Below are 25332 nucleotides of genomic sequence, written 5' to 3'. Positions count from 1 at the left end.
TCAAAGTGGTTACTACCTCCTGAGAAAGTATGCGCTATTGACACTGTATAGCACGAATTTTGGTTGACTTTTTTCGAAACGCAGTACCTATGTGTTCTTTGAGTTGCTAATTACGAATCTGATGTCAGATTTCAAAAATTCAAGATGGCGGATCCAATATGGCGGACGTAAAATATAAAACAATTAATTTCTCCAAAATTTGTTATCTAAGCGGGTTCAGGATCGCAAGCGAGTCGCACAGGAGAGCGCGATCTCAGAGATATTCAGAGGGTCGAAGTGGTTACTACCTACTGAGAAAGTATGACGCTATTGACACTGTATAGCACGAATTTTGGTTGACTTTTTTCGAAACGCAGTACCTATGTGTTCTTTGAGTTGCTAATTACGAATCTGATGTCAGATTTCAAAAATTCAAGATGGCGGATCCAATATGGCGGACATGAAATATAAAGAAATTAATTTCTCCAAAAATTGTTATCTAAGCGGGTTCAGGATCGCAAGTGAGTCGCACAGGAGAGCGCGATCTCAGAGATATTCAGAGGGTCAAAGTGGTTACTACCTACTGAGAAAGTATGACGCTATTGACACTGTATAGCACGAATTTTGGTTGACTTTTTTCGAAACGCAGTACCTATGTGTTCTTTGAGTTGCTAATTACGAATCTGATGTCAGATTTCAAAAATTCAAGATGGCGGATCCAATATGGCGGACATGAAATATAAAGAAATTAATTTCTCCAAAAATTGTTATCTAAGCGGGTTCAGGATCGCAAGCGAGTCGCACAGGAGAGCGCGATCTCAGAGATATTCAGAGGGTCAAAGTGGTTACTACCTCCTGAGAAAGTATGCGCTATTGACACTGTATAGCACGAATTTTGGTTGACTTTTTTCGAAACGCAGTACCTATGTGTTCTTTGAGTTGCTAATTACGAATCTGATGTCAGATTTCAAAAATTCAAGATGGCGGATCCAATATGGCGGACATGAAATATAAAGAAATTAATTTCTCCAAAAATTGTTATCTAAGCGGGTTCAGGATCGCAAGCGAGTCGCACAGGAGAGCGCGATCTCAGAGATATTCAGAGGGTCGAAGTGGTTACTACCTACTGAGAAAGTATGACGCTATTGACACTGTATAGCACGAATTTTGGTTGACTTTTTTCGAAACGCAGTACCTATGTGTTCTTTGAGTTGCTAATTACGAATCTGATGTCAGATTTCAAAAATTCAAGATGGCGGATCCAATATGGCGGACATGAAATATAAAGAAATTAATTTCTCCAAAAATTGTTATCTAAGCGGGTTCAGGATCGCAAGCGAGTCGCACAGGAGAGCGCGATCTCAGAGATATTCAGAGGGTCAAAGTGGTTACTACCTACTGAGAAAGTATGACGCTATTGACACTGTATAGCATGAATTTTGGTTGACTTTTTTTCGAAACGCAGTACCTATGTGTTCTTTGAGTTGCTAATTACGAATCTGATGTCAGATTTCAAAAATTCAAGATGGCGGACATAAAATATAAAAAAAATTAATTTCTCCAAAAATTGTTATCTAAGCGGGTTCAGGATCGCAAGCGAGTCGCACAGGAGAGCGCGATCCTGAACACGCTTAGATAACAATTTTTGGAGAAATTACTTTTTTATATTTTATGTCCGCTATATTGGATCCACCATCTCTGAAACCAATCATATGCTCATCGCAAAATTTGTCTGTGATTAATGTCTCATCATGAGCTATCATTTGGCATAAAATTCATTTGAAAAACCGAGGACGGAAAAACGGGCATTTTTTGCACTCTTTTTGCGGTGGTTCTTTGCGACCCGTGATTTGACTGATTCCGGGTGAAACTTTCCGATCTCGATTCGGATAGAATAGCAGGATAATAGGAGACGTTAAACGTATTCACGCACGTGTCAACGACGTGACATCGACTACCGCCGTTCAAGGCGGTAATCGGCTAACCGCCGATAATTTGTCCGAGCGTTTGTATACCTGAAAAGCCGAGCGCCTAGTCGGAGAGCGATGATAGCAAACACAAATTGGTGGTGGCTGGACTAATATACCCGAATATGATGAATGGTCTTTTATATCCACGGACGTAGTAAGGTGTTATGCGTTACGTTAGTGTTGAATTATTGCGTGCGTGGGGCAGCCGCGCGTCGGCACAATAACGCAGCCTGCGGGAGGGCCCAGTCCCGGGGCCCGACCGGGGCCCGACCGGGTCCATGGCCCACCGGTTCGTATCCGTAGCCGTGCTTTTACCCGCGAGACATCGAGATACGCGCTCGCTCCGAGCACCTTCTTCCTTCTTTTTGCCCGCGCCGCGATTTTAATCGAGCCACGTTACGAGCGAATCGAAAGATCAATCGGCATTGATCTCCACTTGAGGATTTATGGTCTTGGACTCGTTATTACCATTCACCGAGTATAATAACCCGCGAAACAAACGACGTTGCACGTGGTTTTACGGTCGCGCATCATCATTCCCGATTTAATCATCGCCCCATATCGCTCTCCTTCTTGGAGATTTTCCCAGCAAGTTTCACACTTGTATCGCCGATTATTTACGATAATTTTAGCATTATCGTAAAATAACGCTCGACGGAGAAGCGACTGAAAAAGAGACAAACGAATCCAATCTACTCTAATTATTGCTAGGGAGGTAGGCATAATAATAGCATCGTCTCAGACTCAAAGTTGCGCCACAAGCTTCGTGGGGGAAAGAGGGAGAAGAAGAGAAGCACTGACTGGCGGCGAGCTTGATTGATGGACGAGTCGCCATGTTTATAATTAGAGTCCGACATTTCCGGTTGACGGTCCAACGTTCGGACTCGGGGATTCGCCGCGGATCAATCCCCACGTAAAATCGCGCTAATCACCGCGTATGGCGGCTTCGATCCGTCGAAATCTCGTCGGTTGAAAGATGTCGTGTCCGGGTGAGAAAGACGCAGCGTGCTATCCTCGCGGAAGCGAGCGCGTGAGAAAACGTGCGATTTCACGGACGTTGTTCCGCTTCGTCCGTCGATTCTAATTTCGGTGCTTTCGGTGCCGAGCAGATGCAACGTGTTATCGAACCTTTTAACCACGTGGACGTTTACGACGCGGTCGGACGGGTAGCCGGGAGGCTACGAAAATCCACGTGTGCAGGAAACGAGATGCGGGTCGGACCGCGCCAAGTCACACGTGTGTATCTTTCTCAACGGTCGACTCGGCTCAAACAGCGAATCTAATATAAACAAATTTGCGGAATATGTCTCTTTTGAAGACCGTCGACTGATCACTGCTCGAGGAGAATGGTGCCACCTTCTAAATTTGCAATTGGATTACCTCGACAAGTATTTTTCTCGACAAATATCGGGCGATAGGAGCGCGTGACGTTGACGAGGTGCACGACGCAAGGTGGACGTGCATGGGTTAAATATAAATTATACGCGATATATATGTATTAACTTCCAATCCAATCCAACTTTTCAGCATGCAAAATAATCGCGCGCGCATTCTCGTCTCCGTAGAGTTGGCAAGGTACCGGAGAGAGAATCTCGTAGGCGGAATGATGACTCGTCGACAAGATTCTTATTAGCGAACGCGTCGTCCTTGAACACGTCGCGGGAATCATCGATATTTGATTAAAATACCGTATACTTGACCGTCTCTCACAGAAATCGCGTGTCGTCTTCGTATTCGTTAACAATTGACGTTACGATGTAATCTGCTTGGTTTCTTGACAAACTTACCTTTGGCTTGCATAAAACCAAACAGCTCGTCGAGAAATTCTTTCCGTTTAGGATTGTCGTCAATCTCGTACAACTGAAACAGAAACAAAGTGAGGAAACATAAACAAGATTGCATCGTAACAACAAGGAAAAAGTTTCGTGTTGATAAGAATTTCATGAAAACTATGTACGTGATGGTGTAACGGTTGCGCTTTTGCATAATCGCTGACACTTTTTCCCGCGCTTTCCTCGTGTTTCGTCGGGAGAATGAAACGTTACGTCTCACGGCGTGGTAATAAAAACAGGAGTGAAACAAGTGTGCTCATAGCGACAGACAGATTAGTTAGCTCCGATTATTAATGATTCCGTTTAACCTGCCTCATAACCCGAAACCCTCTCGGCCGACCATACGAGAGCCAAACCCCCTTCGGGCTAGCGGCCCGTATTATCATATTTGTTATGTACGATGTGCTATATCTAATCTGAGACCTCCTAATTGCTTTTATAATACGAGCCCCGCGTCCACCCGCGCTTTCTCTTCTCTCCCAGTGCCTCTCGTGCCTCTTTCTCTTTTTCTTCGGCACTTTCTACATCCCTTAAACGCTCATTCGACAAGCAACACGGACGTTTCTCCATCTCTCTCCAACCCTTTCCGCTCGTCGGCAACTCGACTCGACTCGTACATTTGCCGCGACGATAAATTTCATTCAACTAATCGCGCGCGCGCGCGGAGTTTCGCAACGCTGCGTCTCTCCCCAAGGCGAATAATAATTAATTCGCCGCCTTGCACTCGCCGTCCATCCTATCTAGTTTCTCGCCTAGTCTGTCCGCAAACTGTCGAGATAACAATGAAACCAAACCGCGAAACGAGACGCGTCTATTACATTATTATTACACGCACCAATCTCAACGCAATTGTCATGTTTAATCGTGATGCTTTCTCACGTGATACGAATGCGCCGCGGGATCACTGGAAAAACGAAAGGCGATAGTGATGGTGACGCCTGTCACTGGGATAAATGTCACGAATGTACGAGAACGCATGCAGACAGCGACAAAACGAAACGAAGCGTACACTCGTATACACGCGCGCAGCTGCGAATGCGCGAGACGCGTTAGCTAGCGCGCGTTTTTCAGAGTGCAGGTGCCTGGGCCGATTGCCGCCACTGTTAATCGACGTTTAATCGATCAAACCAAGGAGGAGCGATTCAATTTTCATTCCTCTGGTTCTCTTGCCTCTGCCCTCTCGATTCGAGTCCACTATCCCTTGGCGAGATGAGGCGCAACGAACGAAGGAACGAAGAAACCAACGGATGGACGGACAGCATTTCTCAAGGGCCATTTTGTACTACTTTCTCGTGTTTTTTCTTTGGTTACACGAGCGATGAGCTCGTTAGGGGCAGCCGGAGGGAGAGGACGCGATAAGAGGGAGAGAGAGAGAAGGAGAGAAGAGGGGACGAAACATAGAGGCTGAGGGTTCAAGCGAGGTATATTGATTGATCTACAGTTAAGCGGACTGACGGCGGCCACGTGAGGATCAGGGAGAGGAGCATCGCGTACACCAAAGCTCCTCAGCCTCTTTCTCTCTTTCGCTCGTTCCCTACATGCCCCGTCAATGTGCACCTCACTACCGTAGTAAAATAAAGACGGGGCAACGGAATTTGCTCTCGATGATGCATGCGCCGCGGCCCCGCCCTCTCCTTCTCTCATCTACTGACGGCCGGTGAATAATAATTCCTGATACGACCGGCGGTTGATCGGACGACTTTCGTCCCGGGCAAACACGGCGAGAGCCAGCTTTGTCGATGATCGATGTACGCGTGCTTAGTAACGCCAATGGACCCGATGGTTCCGTCATTACAACGATCAAGCATACGGAATATTCGATAATAATTGCGTTTCGGAAATTTCTATCAATTGTAATCAAGACTGTTCATCGATCACGGTTGCTCTCTTAGCGTAAAGATCGTACAGCAGTTTACAGCCGACTTTACGAGTAGTGATTATCGATGCGCGACCTTTTTCCGCCGCGTCAGAGATTGAGATAGTCTGTTCTCTTCCGGCCGATAGCGCCGGCAGTTTTGCTCGTAATGTGCCAAGTGTTTCCTTCGCTCGCGTACGTGCAAATGCTCCAAGCCCGAATTTCCGGACATACATAATATATAATATGAAAATAAATATAAAAAATAAATTTCCTATACACAGAGATTTTATGTCTCACACGCGTTCTCCTGCAACGGATAACGACGATGCGCAATTTCCATACAGCCCGCCAAGTCTCGAGAGGGGCGACGGGCGAATGTCGGCGAACAACCTGGACCCACGCTCGGCATCTTATTATCTTAATTACATAATTGGCCGTGGGTCCGTGTACCTTGAAAAGTTTCGCGCGGGCGATACGCCGTCGCGTCGCATCCGCCTCCGCAAACGCGCGCGCAAGGGGTCAACTTCCGGCCGTAAACCTTTTTAAGGGTGCGTCTCGAGCGAAACGGAAGCGGGTGCAGCCTTACGTAATGCGCTCAGGCTTTTCTTTTCGAGTTCGAGATCAAGATATCGGATAACGACACACGGGCACGGCCATGGAAAAATAACACCTTGGTGCGAAGGCATGAGGCATTTTCGTCACGCTGCTGGCAATTATTGCTTTCAGACTCTTGTTAGAGATTGCGCGTTAGAAATTGGAATTTTTTCTATTACAGAATCGGATAAGATACGAGCAATCTTTATCGCTTTATCGGAATAACATTAACACCTACAAAAACGTACAAGAGAGAGAGAGAGAAAGAGCGTAAAGGGTTGAAAGAGGCTTCGAGTGATCCATTTCAGGTTGTGAGCATCGATTGATTACCAAGGAAGCATTCTCACGAATCCATCTGATCTAATGAGCAACGTTCTTTTTTTCACCAGAAAGACGAGACATTCATGAGCTGACAATGAACAGATGGCTTCGGCAGACAACGAAACCGCTCTCGAGGAAAACGAAATTGAGGAGCGAGGCTCGTTTCGCCAGCGATAAGCGTAGGAAGGTATCCGGTGGACGTTGGAAACGGCAAACTTCAAGTGGGGATATCAAGATCGCGGCGGGTTATACGAGGAGAGCGGCCATAATAGCTCTACCACCATTATCCGTTTCCAGGACATTAAAGATAGCGAAAGCAATTATAATCATTATGACGTCGAGTAGCGCGTACAATGCCGCTGTGCGTTACGCTCCTATAAAATCTCCGGTAACGTCCAGAACAGAGCGAGCGGCCCAACAAGCCCGGCCTTTTCCCTCTCGCTACGCCCAGCAAACTCCACCCGCGAGCCAGTTATCGGTACTGCATCTCAGTGCGGGCGAATCGCACCCCACTTTCTAACAACGCGACGCAAAGTGATACCTACAAACATTTATCAGGAAAAAAAACAACAGAAACGCGCCGATTTATGTACGATACATATACGAATGATGCGTATCGATCCATGTATATGAATAATATTAGGGGTGTGATTTAGTTTTGAGGGTTTTTTTGCTCAAAAACGCATGTATTTAAATATGATAATGAATACCTTAATCAAAATATTTTCCTTCGTTTTCTATAACTTTTTCCCATCTTTCTGGCAAGAGATCGATTCCACCACGATAAAATCACTCTTCTTTTCAGTTGATCCATTCGTCGACGAATTTTCGCACTTCTTCCAAATTATCAAAGTGTGTATCCTCTAAAGCGTGTTGCATCCACCGGAACAAATAATAATCGCATGGAGAATACGCGGGGTGCGGTAAGACTTCCCATTCGAGCTCTAATAGTGTTTCTTTCACTGATAACGCAACGTCAGGTCGAGCGTTGTCACGAAGAAGAATCACTTTCCGTCGTTTACTCGCAATTGGTGGTCGTTTTTGGTCCAACGCTTGCTTCAACTTGTACAATTGGTGTCGATAACGATCAGCCGTGACAGTCTCATGCGGATTTAACAGCTCATAGTACACTATCCCACCAAATACGGAGCATTACTTTTGAACCGTGAATATTGCGTCTCGGAGTGGATGTTGATGGTTCGCCTGGATCCACCCATGATTTTCTGCGTTTCGGATTATCAAAATAGATCCACTTTTCATCCCCAGTAACAATCCGAAACAAAAGACTCTTCTTTTTTTGCCTGGCGATCAACGAAATGCAAATGTTCAAATGGCACTTTCCGATAATTGATGGCGAACCCATTTCCCTTCTTTCTGAATTTTTCCCATTTCATGTAAATGTTTCGTAACTGTTGTACGATCAACATTTAATGCTCTGGCAAGTTCTGAAGTGAATTCTGTTGGATTTTCGTGCAATAATGCTTGCAAATCTGCATTTTCAAGCTTTCTTGGTTGTCCCGAGCGTTCTTTGTCCTTCACATCAGTATCACCACTTGTAAAGCGTCTAAACCAGTATTCACACGTCTTAATTGATGGGGCAGAATCACCATAAGTTTCCACAAGAATTCTATAACCGTGAGCCGCAGTTTTCTTTTGATTAAAAAACAAAAGCAACGCATGTCGAAAATGCTTTCGGAAGTTGCATTTTTACGATGATATAAACACGATTGCTATAATGCTATAATGCTACTAAATGTCATGGATAATGTCAAGACTGTAAGAAACAACAGTTATCGGAAACAGCTATTGGAACAAACTGACACTACAGCCATCTGTTGCAAAACCTTCAAAACTAAATCACACTCCTAATACTTGCAATTTCAGATGTCAATCAATTTCAGGAGCGAAGATGAGAAAATAGCTAAAATGAGTAAAGTAAACCTGCGGTAATCGCGAGCTTTGTAGGGAACAACTCAACAAAGTACAAGGACGCGGAAACCGATTGCCATTGCACTGCTATCCGGAATCGCTTTCTCGAAATAACGTGGAAGGGGATTCACTTCGCGAATTCCCATTATAGGGACAAAATCAATCGGCTTTATCCAGCCGATATCGCCTCGCGGAAAGAGAAAGAGACTCATCCTCCGTTGTCCTTGGATAGCTCTAATCCGAATGAGGTCTCGCTCGCTTTTCTTTGAACAGATTCAGCTTAGAACGAAGCTTTCGCGAGAGAAATCGTCCACGTTTTTTCGACGATTCGTTCTTACTACCTTCGGGTCTTCTCCCCCTTTGTGTCCGTCCGTCCGTCATTTCGTCGCAAATTGGAGTTTTCTACGCTAGCATCAAATTTGCGAATGTGAAAGCAGACTGGAAAAATAATCAAAATTGGTTGCGACGAAAGATGTAAGAGGAGTATTTACGAGAAAGAAGAAGGCGGTGAACATTCTCTATGACGCCAGATGTCGGCGTCGACAAAGAAACGTAAGAAACGAAATACTTCGTGGTCCCTTTGCGTCCTCTTGCTCTCCTCTCTCTCTCTCTCTGCTTCTCCAAGAGCGAGACTCGATAGAGTCGGATTTTATGCTCGTAGCTGGAAATATTAAATCGCACCTAAGCACGTTTTATGTCGGCCGCCTAATAATCTCCGACAACTGACTTTGACTTCTCCCTTCCATCTCCCTAACCCCTCTTGCCCGCGCGGTCCTCCGCTATCGTTTCGTTTTCGCCTCTCTACCTACATCTCTCTTGGCTCTTGACGGAGACCACTCGCAAGCGCGGGGAGAGTCCGTGGGCGGTCAACGCATCCACCCGTGGCCCATAAACTCTTTAAATGGTTTCCGAAAGGGCCTCTGGTTTACTCTGTAACCCTTTCACGTTGATTCCTTTCTTCGCGGTTGTCCCCTCGATCCAGTAAATTCGAGTATATCGCGGACTCGAGTATATCGTGGGAATCGCGAAACGATAAGAACCCTTCTTAGATTTAAAAGGTAATAGCAAGATATCTCTGATATTGATGACATTGGCATCGACATGAATACGTCAATGAGCGATCTTTACACAAAATGCATCGGAAGATTAATCGGAGAAATGAGAATGGCAAGTCGCTGTCGAAGAGAGCTGCGCGCGTTTCCTGGCGTATTCTCCCGCATACCGCCGATGAAAACGTACGCAACGCGCGTTAGCACGCGCGCTAATTCAATTTAGATAATAAACTCGAGCCTGCGGCCGATATAAATTTGCGTTAACCAAAGCGTTAGTCATCTCATCGCTCCTCTATTCTTTTATTATCGCGTCTGGGCGACTCGCCGAACGACTCGCGTATCTTGCCCGACAGCTAATACCTCTCCCGGTACTTCTAATGTTCGTTTTTTTCTCACACCTCACGCATCCGCGTAACGAGACGCCTCCGTCTCGGAAGATTTACACCCGACGCGTTCTGCAATTTAATTCGGTAGCCAGGGATCAATTTGATCTCGATATCGCGATAAAGTCCGCGCGCACGGCACCCTCTCGGCCACGCAGCCACCACACCTTGATATTGGCTGGCTATCTGTCGTCACGATGAATCCCTCTGTCTACATGTTGGAGGCGTGGCGTCGTAAAAAAAGTTTGATTCGACACACAGTAGCGTAGTTACGAGTTTCCAAATGAGAGAACTGATCAATGACTCAATGACGGACGGAGTAAAGATCTGTAAACGTGTAACGACACCGTGAACGAAAACTGCAACCGCATCCGTATACCGTACAACTGTGCGTGTACCATCGAAATACCCTTGTGATTTACACGGTTACAAAGCTCGGACAGAGTTACACATCGAGGGTGGCTGCGTCGTCGCGCGTGCTACGACTACGCCACTGAGAGACAGGGTTAATACGAGTCATGAAATCCCGCGAACGTTTCCGACGTTGTCCCGACACGAACGAGAAATAAAATTATGCGGCGCGAAAGGGTACGTTGGGATCGATTAACCTGGCGACGTTTGACGTAAAATACGGCTTCTAAGTGGCATTCGACCATTCGTTCATGGCCCGCTCTTTCAGGCGCGATATGCAAAAGAGAGAGAGAGAGAGAGAGATTGAGAGAGGGGAAAAAAGAGAAACAGGAGTGCCACCTCGGTACGGATCAAACGGAGCTGTGAGCTTCGATTATAATAAATCAAGACGTAAATAATGAAGGGACGGATGGCTCCGAAAGCGGACAGCGGAATGGAGAGGCGCGGAGAACTCGGCTGCGATCGAATCGCAGTGCCTCGTTGCATCGCGACTGCATATGCATTGGCGAACCGCACCACACCATGCACACGACCATGAGAGAGGATCGTAACGGGTATTAATGTCTCTCGCCCGAGGGATCGGGATCTCTTACCCGTGCGTCTCCGCCGAGTTTGATTTCGTATTGTATCCGAACGCGTCGTTTAATGAGATTAAACGTCGCCGCGCCAATTCGATTAACTCTCAGAAATAATGTCCGATCTTTGCGATGAATAGAATCAAAGGAGAGAGAGAGAGAGAGAGAGAGAGAGGAGTACTTGACCATTGAATTTAGTATTTTTATTCTTTGTGTGCAATTGAATTTAGTTGTCTTGATATGCGTTTATTAAGTTTAAGTTACATGCGTTTAATTAATTTTATTAGGCTGTATTTTTATTCTTTGTGTGCAATGGAATTTATTTGTCTTTTTTAACGACTTTAATCAGAATATTTGGTTGGCATAATGCCTTTTTTCTTTATCCTGCTTTCACTCGATTTTGAACTTTTCGGTTCTGGAGTTTGCGATTTGGATTATTGTATTGCTTATTTGATTATTTACGTTCATTGTTATCCTGCTTATGATCTTTTGTGACACTAGAGGGTAATTTCCCGTTCATTGAATAAATTAAAATTAAAATTAAATTAAGATATCTATAAAATTACCTCAAACCCGCTCCACACACCACATCTAAGAGAATGCGAATATACTCCCACGCGAAAACAGCAAAGGCATTGTCTACCCCGCGTCCACAAAGTTATTCGAGTTCAGCCATGAGAAGATTATGCGTCTGGCTCGAATCGCGTATTAGTGAACAGAGAAGAAGATGGGAGAGGGACAAGAAAGCAAAGACGAAGGAGGAAAGGAAACTCTGAGCTCTCTTATTAACGAGGAAGCGAAACAACTCGCACCGCGACGCTAATCGAACGGGCACACAAAACCGTTCCTCGCGTATGGTCGTATCAACGGCCATCTTTGTTCCTCACGAGCGAGCCGCAAGACGCGGTACGTCCGATGAGAATTTATCGAGCTACATGTTTGCTAACGCAGAGAATTCGACCTCGTTCGTCAAAGAGAAGAAGAAAGGGGAGGAAGAAACAAGAGGAATCGCCACGAGCTTGCACGAGAGAGGAAGGAGCTTCAGGAAACGGGATAAGCATCGAAAAAATTAGAGTTTTTAATAAATTTATTATATATTTACAAAATATGATTGGTATCGCGTGAAACGAGTACGAAAACTGTTGTCGGTGTCACTGAACGCTCAACACAGAGATGGAGAGTAAAAATCGATCTGTAGCATCAGCTGCTACCGATGCTGTTGATGCTGCTGCTGCTGCGGCATTGGAACTGAACTCTGGCAGAGAGCGTCCAGCGACGCTCAACGTGGAGGAGCAGCGCGCGATCTACCTGCAGCGTTCACCAAAGTGAGTCGTTTACGATTTCGACGAGGCGGTCGACCGGTCGCGATGGCAGTACGAAGACGGCGGCGGCGGCGGCGGCGGTCGCGGTGGTCATGCGATAGGTAGGAACTTGGAACGCGCGACCAAGGTGGCCGGGATGGAGACGACGGCCGGCGTCGGCGAGAGGAGGCAGTTAGCGCGTGTTTACACGACAGCGCTATGTAGCCGGCGACCTCACAGGGCAGTCTCGACTCGGGCGAAGAGAACGTTTCTATTTGTTCGGACACCTCGCTCGCTCGGTTTCTCTCCCTCCTCTCCTCTTCTCGCAGTAATGCCCGGTTGTGTTCTGCCAAAGGCAGCTCCTTCCACTCGTTTCATACCACCGACTGCGCCCGATAGCTCGACGGGACTCGTTTGTGTCGTATTTGTCGGCATTGCATTTTATCCATCTCATCCGGAAAGATCGATATATTGAAATGTACAATTTATATCTCGACTGGGATTTCTCCGTTCCGTTCCACGCTTCGTGTTCCTTCTTTTGCCCGCATCGATGTCGCCACGCAGCGCGCGACAGTTATCGACCTCTCGTCGGCTCGTATCTCGTCTCGCTTGCTCGTGGAAAATGTAATCGCTGCGAAAGAGTGTAGAATAAAGAGAGTGCACCGCTTTCATGCAGCGTGCAACAACGTACGCCTCGACCATAAAGATGAAAAATAGATTCGATTCGCTTACGAGAGACGTAAATCCGAAAAACATTCATCTTTTACGATTCGGGAATACAGCACTAAAAGAGCCTGTTTACAGGTGCATCACGGATGGAAACGTTTCTATTAATAATTTTAGTGCGTCGTATCATCGTCTCGTTGTACCTCTTACTCGTAAAAATTGCTGCAAGTCGTAAGGAGGGAGGGGGAGCACCGTTGTCACTTTTGTAAGTTGTCCAGCGACAGCGGCCGCTTTAGAAAACATATATATCCGTCGGCCCTTTAGATCGCATCCATAGGAATTGGGAGGTTGGCGATGGACCTTTACTCTGACTTTATACCGATTTTATAGTAGAGCGCTACCATGAATACGATTATGGTCTTACGACGTTGATTAAACGATTACCGGAACGAAAAACATTTAATGGATCGTTGGACTTTTATCGCGTCTCTTTACGAGACCTCAGGAGACCTCACGCGGTATACTTCAGGGGTGCGGTAAGGCGTTCTCGTGTGTAAAAAACATTCTGTGTGTAGAGCGCATAGCGACTTTCTTGAAATAAAACTCAAGATATCCTCGGAAAAGCAACATCACCGTGTCAAGTGACAAATAGCACAACAAATTGCATAAGGAATGGCGTGAATTTTGCAAGTTTTGGCAATAATGTATCCGCCGATAGCACGGTACAAGGCCTCAGCACGGCGGCACGGCATGAATCTGGTAGCTCTCTTCACGAGAGAGATTTGTCATAACCCGCGATTTCAATTCAGGTGATCAACGACTTCTCTCGCTTTCTTTTATCCGACATCTCTAGTCTCCCCATTTACACTCTGCCGTCCACCTATTAGTCTATATTTTTGAAAGATAAGTGGCGCGTAATGTATTCCAGTGCCTTCATTTGTCACGCGTTCTCGTGGAAGACGAAGCGACAACCGAGCTCGGTCGCTGCTTCAAAGGGATTTTTCGAGATATTATATTGTTGTGCAGCTTGAAAAGGCGTCGAGCTGCCCGGATCTCTTCGTGGTAGTGTTCCTTTTCTCGAGTTCAACCGCGAGCAAACAAGGGACGCGCGAACGCGCGTTATGGTAAAGTACAAGACAGAGACCTGGAATAAGAACGGTATTATATCCCGTCAACGGACATCGAGCATTAAAAGATTGGCGTTGTTACGAGAATATTAAGGGGATCTGCTCGTCTACGCGAGAGCAATACGCGATATAAAGAGCCTGGAGGAGGGCTCGGAAACGGCGCGCGTTCGACTTCGCTCGCTCCTGTCCACGTCGGCGGGAACATCATCACCAAGAGCACAGGCCTACATACGGGTGTGCGTGTCCACGGTGATATTTTACCAGTCATAAAAAAACGATTAGTCAGGACAAGCCGCGGTTGCCGTGGCATGCCCCGATCTTTTTATATTACAACATCGTGCCTGTGTGCCCTGCTCATTTGTTAGAAATAAAACTCTCCCCCGCTCCTCGGCCGCCGGTCGCGATCGCCGATCCCTATATACCTGGCATCCGGGACCAAGCACACCGCCGAGAACAAAACTTACACGCACGCAACACACACGCGCGTCCACCTCCTTCTCTCCAACTCCCGAGTTATGACGCGTTTAACATATAAATGAAAATCAGGCCTATAAAAGTTTAACGCCCGCGATTATCTGCCCGGGCCCGAGTTCTTTTCGCCCAACCCTCGTCTCTCCCCATCTGAGCCGCGCGGGTGCTTCTTTTCCCTTCTGCTCATTTACGGACTGCTCCCCCGGACGGTGAATTCTATTTCGGCCCCTTTCTTTCTTTACGCATTTACACGATAAGTCCGCCATGTATAGCACGATTGTTGCAATGTGTCGATAACATTAATAAGGTTAACAAGGGAACAACTCTTTAGTGAAATGACAAATACGAAAAGGATATAAACAACTAGGAAAATATCATATGAGAGAAATGTGACGAATTCGAAAATTCGTCGCGAAACGCAATACGAAATTCACGATGGATGGACAATATCGTGAATTTGGAGAAATTTTTGCAAAATTTCTCGCAGTCAATTCAATTGTACAATTTTTCTAGACAACAAAGCATCTCAACCGATTAAAGAAATTGTATTACCTCTTTCGTTCTAACGATAAGAGAATTGTCTCTCTTTGCTTTTTCTTTTCCCTTTCTCTTTCCCTTTTTCTTTGCCATGGCTACTCGTAATATCTCATGAAAACACTGTCAGCAAAATTACTGCCCTCCGTCGCTGCAGCCGCTAGTATCTTCGCGTGAGGCTGTGTGCAATGTACATCTGTACTCACGACGTGAACTTGTCAGCATTCACCAGATTACACGATTTCCGTCACTAAGCGGAATCGCATAACTGGCCTTATTTTTTCACATTATACGAATTTCCTCTACAGATACTGAACGTGAAAAACACCTCGTCCTCATTAGAAGACCGACCATCGAAAACTGACTGAAAGCCCGGGCTTCGAAGCTTTTACCGGTGGTGGCCTCTCGCTGTCTCCGTCGTCTCCGTTACCGTCTTTTCTTTCATCTCACCTCGCATAAAGGGCGGCAGTGTTTCTTTGGGCCTCCGCGATCCCCACCAGACAGAGGTTTCGGCCTATCACCCTCTGGTTGTACCCTAATCCCGCCCAAAAATGCGCATTCAAACAGTTTTTCCTACCTGCCAGTTTTACTTTTTCAGATATGCGATTGCGAGCCTGTTTTCTACGAATCTCTCCAAGAATTTTAGCGCCAATTCTTTCGGCTGCACAAACTGCCCCGACGGGAATGGAGCGAAAGAAAATCATCCATTATTTCTCTTCTCCAACGTTTGAAAATGCCGAACGAAAAGATTTTGCGACGAATGTTATTGTATCAATATGAATATTACTTGTCGATCGTCATTATCATCAATTTGATCTCTTGACTCCGATTTGTGCCACTTCGGGGAAAAAAATAGTCGCTTTTCCCACACCGCGACACCACCACGCAGTTAATGGTATTCCAATTGTGGCAAATACGATGGCAAATGCGAGAGACGCATCTCCCTCCGTTCGAGTTAAAGTTTCCACGAAGCAAACGCCTGCGATGCGAACGGTCGCTCTCGCGGATCCCCGTAGGTTATTTTGAATATTGCATGCAAGGAATATTTCGATTCCGGGAATACAAGTTCGCCTGCAGAGCGCGATTATCCAACCCGCCACCGAGTGCAATAACAGATCTTCGTCCGTCTGTCCGTCCGACCGTCGATGCAGCTATCTGTGCATCGGTATGCGTGCTACGAGAATGATCGTTTATAACCAACACGATCGAGGGATACACGTGAGACGTCCATTTATATTCTCTCTTCAGCGCGATCGTGTGCAATTGTACGGCATTTCGCGTGTCACGAAGGCAGGATTGGCGAAACGCGAATAAACACCCGCTTGGGATAGCATTGAATCGCGCTGAATCGCGCTGCTTTGGAACTTTTGAAAAAATGCGACCGGTTCCTGGTAACGTTACGCACGATATTCCGCATATAGATAATTGCCGATAATTCCAGTAAGATTTTTCTCGCCCTCGAACGATTAAATGTCACGTTGACGATTAAATGTAATACGAGTTTATTCATTCGAATGTCAAGCGATTCGTTTCCTTTCCCCGAAGGGAAACGACTCGGTAAACACCACGATAAAAGAATCGGTAGAGAAATCGAGCACGTTTCGTCAATGGTCAGAAATTCGGACGACACAAAGAAACTTCCACTCGCCTTTTTCCCTTTTTTACCTGATGATTTTCTAATCTTTCAATAAAATCTATGCTATACCTTTGCATCATAGAAGGTAGGAACATTTTTCTCCAGAAGTTTTCGTAAAATGACCATTTTCAAAATTTCAAGAGAAAAGAGATATGCAGATTCGAGGATTACTGTTTTTCTAAGAAAGTCTGATGCAACTTTTGATAAGAATGGCCACGCTAAAAAAAGGATTATAGTACATTCTGAGTTTTTAAGTCTTTTAGGAATTTTAAGGAATTTTTCGAACCTGTCTGAAAGCTAATTAATCAATCACGAATCCCAGTCGATGAGCATAAAAGGAAAAGATAAATGTTTCACGAACAAAGCGTCACGTGAACAGTGGATGGAAAGTCGCTTGTTGTCAATAGAACAGTGCGTATTGTCAAAGTATCCAATTAATTATCGACGAGAAAGGTATTTTCGACGTGATGACTCGTGACAAAACAAAAAGAGAGAGAGAAAGAAAAACGGTTAACGAGACATTCGAGTGATTCTCGGTAGCTGCGTGTCGATCGCGTGCACGCTTAATTTTAAATGTTCCGTTGCTCTTTCCTCACTCGGGAGACTCTCGAGTGCGCAACGAGTAAGTAAGTGCGGCTCAAGTAGATGCGAGTACGAAAAATTGGGATTCGCGTCGTGCGTCAAGCGAGGACAAGAGTGCAACGTACAGGACACGACAACGTCACAGGACGAGAGCCTGCAAAAATGCCCGACCGACGAGAAACGGTTTAGCACTTGTGCAAATATCTTGTAAAAATAGTTAAAATGCGCGGCCTTTAGCGCTCTTCCGCTTCGGCGCAAATTCGTCAAATTGGAATCCCTTATCTCAACCGGGTGAGATTTATTTATTGGCCGACTTGACGAACGTATTTTGATAGCGCGGTCTCGTCGTCGTGATTTATCATTGCCGTGCTTTACGTTCGACATGACGTTGTTGCAGGCGGTCTCGCTTGGCGATGGTCGATGGCGCTTACCTACCACCGCTGACGATAGCGCACGCACACGATCGGCGAACCGATGTGGGTACATCTCCTCGTAGAGAGACGTGTGCGACGTTTACGTGGGCGAGCTGGCAGGCTTCCGTCACTTGCGCCCGCGCCCACGCCTCGTCGTACTCGCGTGCTCCCTTATTGGATTATCCGGCGCAAATCGTAAATCTCTCGCTTCAGTCGCCAATCCGACGAGGAGTCCGTATACACCGCCCCTCGAATTAACCCAGCCGCTCGTAAACTCGATCGGAATCTCTTTTGAATTCTTTATCGAGGAAAATGATTATTATCGCGAAAAATGATCATTAGCCGGCGCTACAAACGCCAGGCGTTACGTTTACGTTACCTGGGGCAAACGGACGGCGAGGGAAAGAGAGACAGAGAGACAGAGAGAGAGAGACTCCCTGCGCGCGGGAAGGAGAAACAAGGGAGAAGAGAGCGAAGGCAGGAAAAGGGAGGACGAGGAGGCGAAGCGATGGCGTGATAAATGATCGAGTATTTAACACTCTTTACGGATTAGCATATAAACTACGGCCAGTCCATAGATCTTCGTGGCAACGCATTAACGGACGGGGAGCAGAGCACGGGGCTGATCTCCTCCCTCTCTCCCTTTCCCTCTTTTTCTCTTTCGTTTGTACCTGCCCTTTCGAACGTAACCGATCTCTCGATTTGTTCGAGCGAGTTATTGTTTCGCGCGCCAAACTTTTATCCCTTTTATCGTTCTTTTCCTTTTTCTCCTTCTTTTCCTTCTTATTGTACCTGGCGATTTACGTTTACGTAAAAGATCCGACATCGGTGTTACTACTATTCAGTCACCCATCAGCGGCGACGCCTGATGCTTCCCGCCTGTGCATACCCACGATGTGACCGATTCGCCGCGAGCAAATAGATACGCCACGAGAGATACGCCGAGAAATCGATAAAGCGATACACGAGCTGTCTTGCAAACGAGCCACTTCCGTCCAAAGATGTTTCCCTTTTTCCTCCGGGGATGTTGTTATATTATCCGCAATTAAGTCCCTTGTCGAGATGGCTCGACGATCCGTAACCGATCCCCCTCTTAGACTTGAAGAGAGGCCTTAATCGGCCCCCTAATAAAGCGAGACGGAGAAAATGATGTGGTTACACGGCGTAGATAAAAGTGAGATTTGCTGATTAATTGATTAGGGAGGCGCCAAAGTCCGCCCCGCGCATTATACCCTACGATACCCCGTCATTAAGGGCGCTCCGTGCACACTCCCGTCGCGAGGCCCGCGCGCGCACATACACACACGATGTACGTGTATCACGTTGGTACGTCATCGTCCTATGGGGATCCCTTTGTGAGAACTCGAGCTTTCTTAATGACCGCGCGAACAAATTCTGTGATAGACATTTCCGAAATTGGACAGTCTTCGATCTTACTCGACGCGATATATGCGATATATCGAGCATATCACATAGCAGAGAGTCGACACGAAAAGAGATTCTTTCCTTTTGAAAAAACAAAACGGTCGATATTAACCGCGCCAGTTCCAGTTGCGTCTCGCAAATCAGCCGCAGTCAAACGGATTCGCGAGCGGCGCGTTTGTTTCCGCCCCAACATCACATCGGCCTGATCAAAACAGGAACAAGCGGAAGACGAGCTTCTCGAGGACCCCACTAAATCGCTGAGCGCCACCAAAGACCGAATGTTTACTCGTCAGCGAAAGGAGCGAATTCTCGGTAGGCATAAAACTCGGCTGATGTACGCCAACCGGAGTCAGATCAAAGTCGCGTGCTTTCAAACAATGTTAACGCGCTGCGTCGCGCTGCTGATGCTCCTCCACGCCTCGCGCTCTCGGAATCCGGTTGTCTCTCGCAATCTTGAAATATAGCAAAATACAGATCCGGTCGTTTATTTCTCACTACGGTCTACGCAGCGCGGGAAACGCGATGCTAGTCTGCCGAGTGCGCCGATGTCGTTCGTCTAGCGCGCGTACCGTCCAGAGAAAACTATAGTGACTCCGTAGAATCGAGCGTACCGGCACGGTGGAGCGAAAAGGGCACGTACGCGCGACCGAAGATTCGTGCTGAAAACAATGCTCGCGGTGTAATATTAAAGAGTCGGAGCTCACGCGTGGCGGCGCACAGTCCGACAATATTGTTTTGTCCCGGTATGAGCGCGGTGGTCACGAACCGACGTATTTTCTCGGTGCGAGCGTTTATCGTCCTCGTCTCCATTTCCCTTCTCTCGTGGCTGCCTTGTGCCGTACCGTTCATTTTTCTATCCTTCAAGATACGCGAAGAGAAAAGAAATTATCGCATAACGATCACGTAGTAAACGAGTCAATCTGTATGCGTGTACAAAATTATGCACAAATGTGTAGTCTTGATATCACGATACCATTGCGAAATGCGAATCAAGAATCTCCTGCGCTATTCGAGTCTACCCGACTCGTGAAACTTTTGTAACCCAGTCGTTTAAGTTGACGATCGACCACGTGAATACACAAATTATAAGGCGACGTTCGTAAAGGGTTCAGAGTGACAACATAGTGCTTGTTGCGCGCCATGTCCCTCCGTAACGCGAAACCGCATTAAGGGAGAGACCCCGGGGTCTCCCTCTTGCAAACTATTTCTTTTTTTAAACCTTTTATTAACCTCTCACTCCTCTAGCCGACAGCGTTCTCTTTTCAAGAGAGAAAGAGAAAGCGAGGCGTTGAATCGATTATGCCACAGTGAAACAAAAGCTAAAAAGATCGGTATTCTACGACTCTATAAATCGATCGAGAATTAATGCAACTGGGGTTGCTTATAAACGACCGATGCATCTCAATGAAATAAACCGAACAAAGTAAATAAAAGCTACTTCAACATAAATTGGACAATTTAAAAAAGAATGCGACCCGTGGCGAGTGAGACGAATCGAGGCGAGCGAGCAAGGGTCTCGTAGCTGTCGGTCGGAAAGACATCTCGATGGGAAAACTACCCGATGTCGCGTCACGCTGGGCGTCCAACTGCAGGAGTGGATGGCAAGCGGGAATGCATTTGCACGACCTCGATCCGGTAAACGAGCACGCGCGCGAAAGCGGGAGCGTTGTCACGTAATCAGGGGTGGCGTCGGCTAATTACGGCGGACCTTGCGGTCAAAATTCCGAGTAACTTATTTGCGATCGTGCGCGCGATTTCACGGTCTTGGCGCCGTACGAGCCCGGAAACGGGACTGCGTACACGCCGAGAATACGGGCGGCGGCGACCTGACAAAACGAACGAGAGGGACAGGAGCGGCGTCTTCGTGCGATAGCCATCTCGGAACGGCGGCGGAAAATGAGCGGAGAGAAAAGCGGAGAGGAAAGCGGGGCTAAACAGCCCTCAGGGGCACGCATACGACGATTCGAAATCTCCGGCACCCGGAGACACGATCCGCGTCGTTGTGCCCACTGCGTTCTCGTTTCCCTCGAATTATCATCTTGCGCGCGCATTCCTGATACCATTTCGCAATGTTTGCGCTACGACTAATGACATGATAATAATGCATCCTTGCTTTATTTATGCTGAATAATACAAAAGGCAACGCATGTTGTGGCAGGGCGGTGCTTCGCCGCATAATACGACTAATTAAGACAGAAAGAAACCCGAGATATAACGAGATATAAATGAAACAATACGAGTCGCGTTCTCTGGAGCCGCGCGAGAACGTGTATATGTAAAAATATTGTTTCTTGACACGTGACACGATACGCGCCATAGTGTCGATAAATGTCGAGCAATCGTGGAATCTCATTCATCAGCTATAATCTGTCGAACAACGTGCACGATGCACGAAGAACCGGGGCTGTTGAAACGCGAAAATATTTTCAGTGGCGCGTCTCCTTGAAATGGCTTTTAAACGCGCACGTATAGCAGTCGTTAACCTCGGTCGAGTCGTTAGCCTTCGATACGAACGGGTAACTCAAGCACACAAATTCACAGTCGGGATTTAATTTAATTAAGCTAATTAAGTAGATGTATTTCTGTCAAAGAGCCACGCGATAGAGATCTTTTCCCCTCGGATATCACGGGTTGGTCAAAGATGCCGTCGTACGCCTCGCGAGTTTTTCTCGCGACGTTCGCCGATAAAAATAATAACATGATAATTACATTGTCCGTACCGCATTAAATGCGAGCCCGACAAGCGCATCTGTTTCGGTCAGATCTGATTTAATGAGAACGAAACTAAAAGGCGCGCGCGCGTAATCAAAAGAGAAGGAGAAAAGCGTAATCACGATCATAATTGGAAAAATAACGTAATCTACATACAGTGAAGCATTATACCGCGTGTGCACGAGATGATGGCGATATCAAGTTTCACCGTGCGTATCGTTGCCTCAGGCGTTTCTGCGTAGTACGTGATTTTCCAGCCGCGTTGTTTAATTAACAGTAATTTCCTCGCGGCGAAATGCGTTATATCTCGACAATCATTTTATTCGGAGCTGAGAGAAGGTCACTGCATTTGTAACGCGAGGGGAAACGATTTTGCATTCTCTCGCGAGAAAAGAGCGACGCGAGCGATATTCTTCGGGATTCCACGTACGAACGGAACGAATTCAAACACGCACACGCGCAGAAGAACGTTTTTCTTCATATACGGTCGCGCAGCACCGGAATAAAAGGCGTCCGGGTGCCACGAACCATATTACAGATTCACCTCGGCGATCTCGGACTCGTCCTATTATCGGCTCACTAATAATATGCGGGAGACTCTAAATCACGTCACAAAAGACCGAGGTGGCGCGCGTAGCCTCGTGAATGCCGCAGCCCGAGGACTGGATTTCAATTTGTCTTGATCGCCGCGACGGGAATATTAAAAGCTCCTCCACCCGCGCGGGCCCCAAGTGTGCGTATATGTAGCGCCGCTGCCGGGTAATATACTTGGACGATTTCTGTAGCCTGAATAGCCGAGAGCCGAGCCGCGCAATGGCTCTTGGTGTCGTAATGCGTAACGCCGGTAAACGCGTCCCGCGAAGCATAATTATTCCGTCCGTCGTGCGAGTCTCTCCTCGTGATTCTGTCGCCGTCTGTCGCGAAAAGGAGCTCCGTTTGCACATGGAATCAGCTGGGACAAAGTTCGCGAGCGCACCTCTCGCAACGTTAAATCGTCAAGGCAAGATCGCGCGAAATCGGCCCGAATCTGTCTTTCTACGAACGGTGTTCGTAATAACCAAGAGCCGAGATAAAGGCGTCGGCAAAACGGCCCGATCATTTTTCATCGCCGATCGTATTAATTACCAACGAGATACTTGTTCGATCGACTTCGGGTTCGATCGTTAGAGCTGATCGATTAAAGGGGGAGAGGTCACACTTGTCCGCTTGTTAATAGCGTACGAGCGTGTCGATTAAAGATACCTTAATGATTCGCCCGTAATGATACTGCCGTGCCGTAATTGTTGTTGCCTCGCGCAGCCTCGTGCGATTTATCGTTAATCATATTTGGTTTCGTACAAGCGTACGCATAATACGTCAATTACTAAAGTGGTGCATGGCTGTATCGCGCCAACGCCCGCGATAGAAATTTTCAAATTTTACTCGACACGAATATCGTTACATCGAGATAAGATACGCGGCGTTCGTACACCAAAGCGGACAATTGAAATTTCTCACGAACTGACGTGAGATTTCAGATCAGTTCGAGGGCTCGAGCGATTAAATCGGTGTCATTTTTCGCGTGATTTTCGGTGAAGACGCATATTTGGAAATTAATGACACGTAACGCACGTACGATGCCAACAGATGGGACTTTCGTACAAATACGCACATCTGGAACGAATCGCGTTCCTAATTCGGGCAATCTCATAATCGGGGCTCGATATCACGAGTGTATCTTAATACTGATTTAATCGTCGGACGCACGAACTTTGAGATCACGCAGGCGAATACGTAATGACCTCCCGTGTAAATGCGTCCCAAGCTTTTTCATGGCTATTATCGTCTGCCAGCGGCAACGTTGGAGGGAAAGACGACGAGGGGAAAGAATTAGCATCAAAAAGCCGATCAACATCTCGACGAGAAAAAGATAACTCGAGACCAAGCCGAGCAAACTGCACGATATTATTTTATGATTCTTTTATGATTTACATGATATGACGCTTACCATTTTGTCTCTTTCTCCTAATTTTATGGAAGAGAAAAGAGCGATCTACGGTGCGCCAGGCATTGTGGTCCAGGCCACACGATCGTGTACATCTACGAGAACAAGTTATTGCTTCTGCATCCGCTTCCGTCCCACGGTCCCACATTTCCCCTTTTCGTCAGCTTGGTTTCTACTCGCTGTCTGATGCTTAACAGTTTACGACTCACGGCATTATCATCCCCCACTCATCACTCTTCCAGCAGTTTCCTCAAGAGTTTCCATCGCCTCCTCTTAAACACGGTACTTTTATTTGCACATTCGTCAACTCGTTCTCCGACCGGGGTTAATTTCCGAAAAATTTCACGAAAATTACTGTTTCGTACTAGAATATGGATGCACGACGAGCACGAACACAAGGAGAATTCGCGCACTTGCAGTAACAGTATCTTTATTCTTTCTATTAACGACAACACGCAGTTAATTAATAACAACTTATTTTCAGTGTTCAGATTAACTCAGCGCGGATCTTGCGAAAAGCGCGGGTTCGCGATTAGACTAGCGCAAAGAAAAAGAAGCGGTGCCTCGGTGCTCTCGCGTAATTTATAGCTGCGGTGTTCCTATTATTGCGGGCCTCGCTGGCCAATAGATTTAAATGAACCAGGGTGACCTCCGATTACGCCGATTGATTGGGGGATTCAGCGATCCTGACTTCGATAGACGATCCCCAGGCATGCGCGAAGTGCGGGGCGATCAGTGCGATTGGCCGTCGCAAAATTACGTCATGTACTCGCGCATGTCCCAAGTGAGCTCGCCTGTCGAAATCGGTTACTCTCGGCGGATAATACCTTCTTAGATTCCGAAAATAATAATATTTTCCCTTCTAAGACAATGGATCGGAGACAAATATTTGTCGGAGAGCTCTATGATCAGGAGCTCTCGAGTTTCTAGAAGGTTCGATCGAAATATAATTTAACGTGAAATTCGAAACAACTATTGGGTCGTCCGGAAAGTTCGTGCCGATTTTTAATAGATGGCGTTGGAACATGTCTGAATATATCAATGTTATTGAAAACATACGATTTATATACATATGCTTAAAGGTGACATTTCAACGCAGCTTTAGGAAAAAAGTTGTTTCAGATAAATTGATTCGTGTCAGTTTTGTACTCTTTTCAAGATGGAAGAAAACAAAGAACATTTTAGCACTTGATGCTTTTCTATTACCGGAAAGGCAAAAATGCCTCACAAGCAACAAATTCGATATGTTCTGTTTACGGAGAAGGCGTTTTAGCTGAAAGAACCGTACGTAAGTGGTTCGCTAAGGTTAGAGCTGGTGATTTTAACCTTAAAGACCAAGAACGCTCGGGCAGACCCTCTACTACTGATGATGACCAACTCAAGACACTGATCGAGAATAACCCGCGCTACACGACACGTGAATTAGCAGAGATACTGAAAATATCGAAAACCACTGTCCACGATCATGTAGTGAAGCTTGGTTACGTAAGTCGCTATGATGTATGGGTTCCGCATAATTTGGCCGAAAAAATTTAACGGATCGCATTTCCATCTGCGACTCGCTGTACAAGCGCAAC

General features: G+C 46.5%; 1 protein-coding gene across 1 annotated transcript in view; it reads right to left on the bottom strand.

Annotated features, from left to right (window-relative positions):
* Nucleotides 1–25332, bottom strand: part of LOC105286012 (protein dead ringer) — a 75926-nt gene that overhangs the window by 14141 nt on the left and 36453 nt on the right. The window contains 1 exon segment of the mRNA XM_026974328.1: nucleotides 3737–3809. Within this exon segment, the coding sequence (XP_026830129.1) occupies nucleotides 3737–3809 (73 nt within the window).

This window comes from Ooceraea biroi, chromosome 12 (genome assembly GCF_003672135.1).
Source record: "Ooceraea biroi isolate clonal line C1 chromosome 12, Obir_v5.4, whole genome shotgun sequence".
NCBI lineage: Eukaryota > Metazoa > Arthropoda > Insecta > Hymenoptera > Formicidae > Ooceraea > Ooceraea biroi.
The sequence above is the reverse complement of the archived record's forward strand: the minus strand, read 5'-3'. Positions and strand labels throughout refer to the sequence as shown.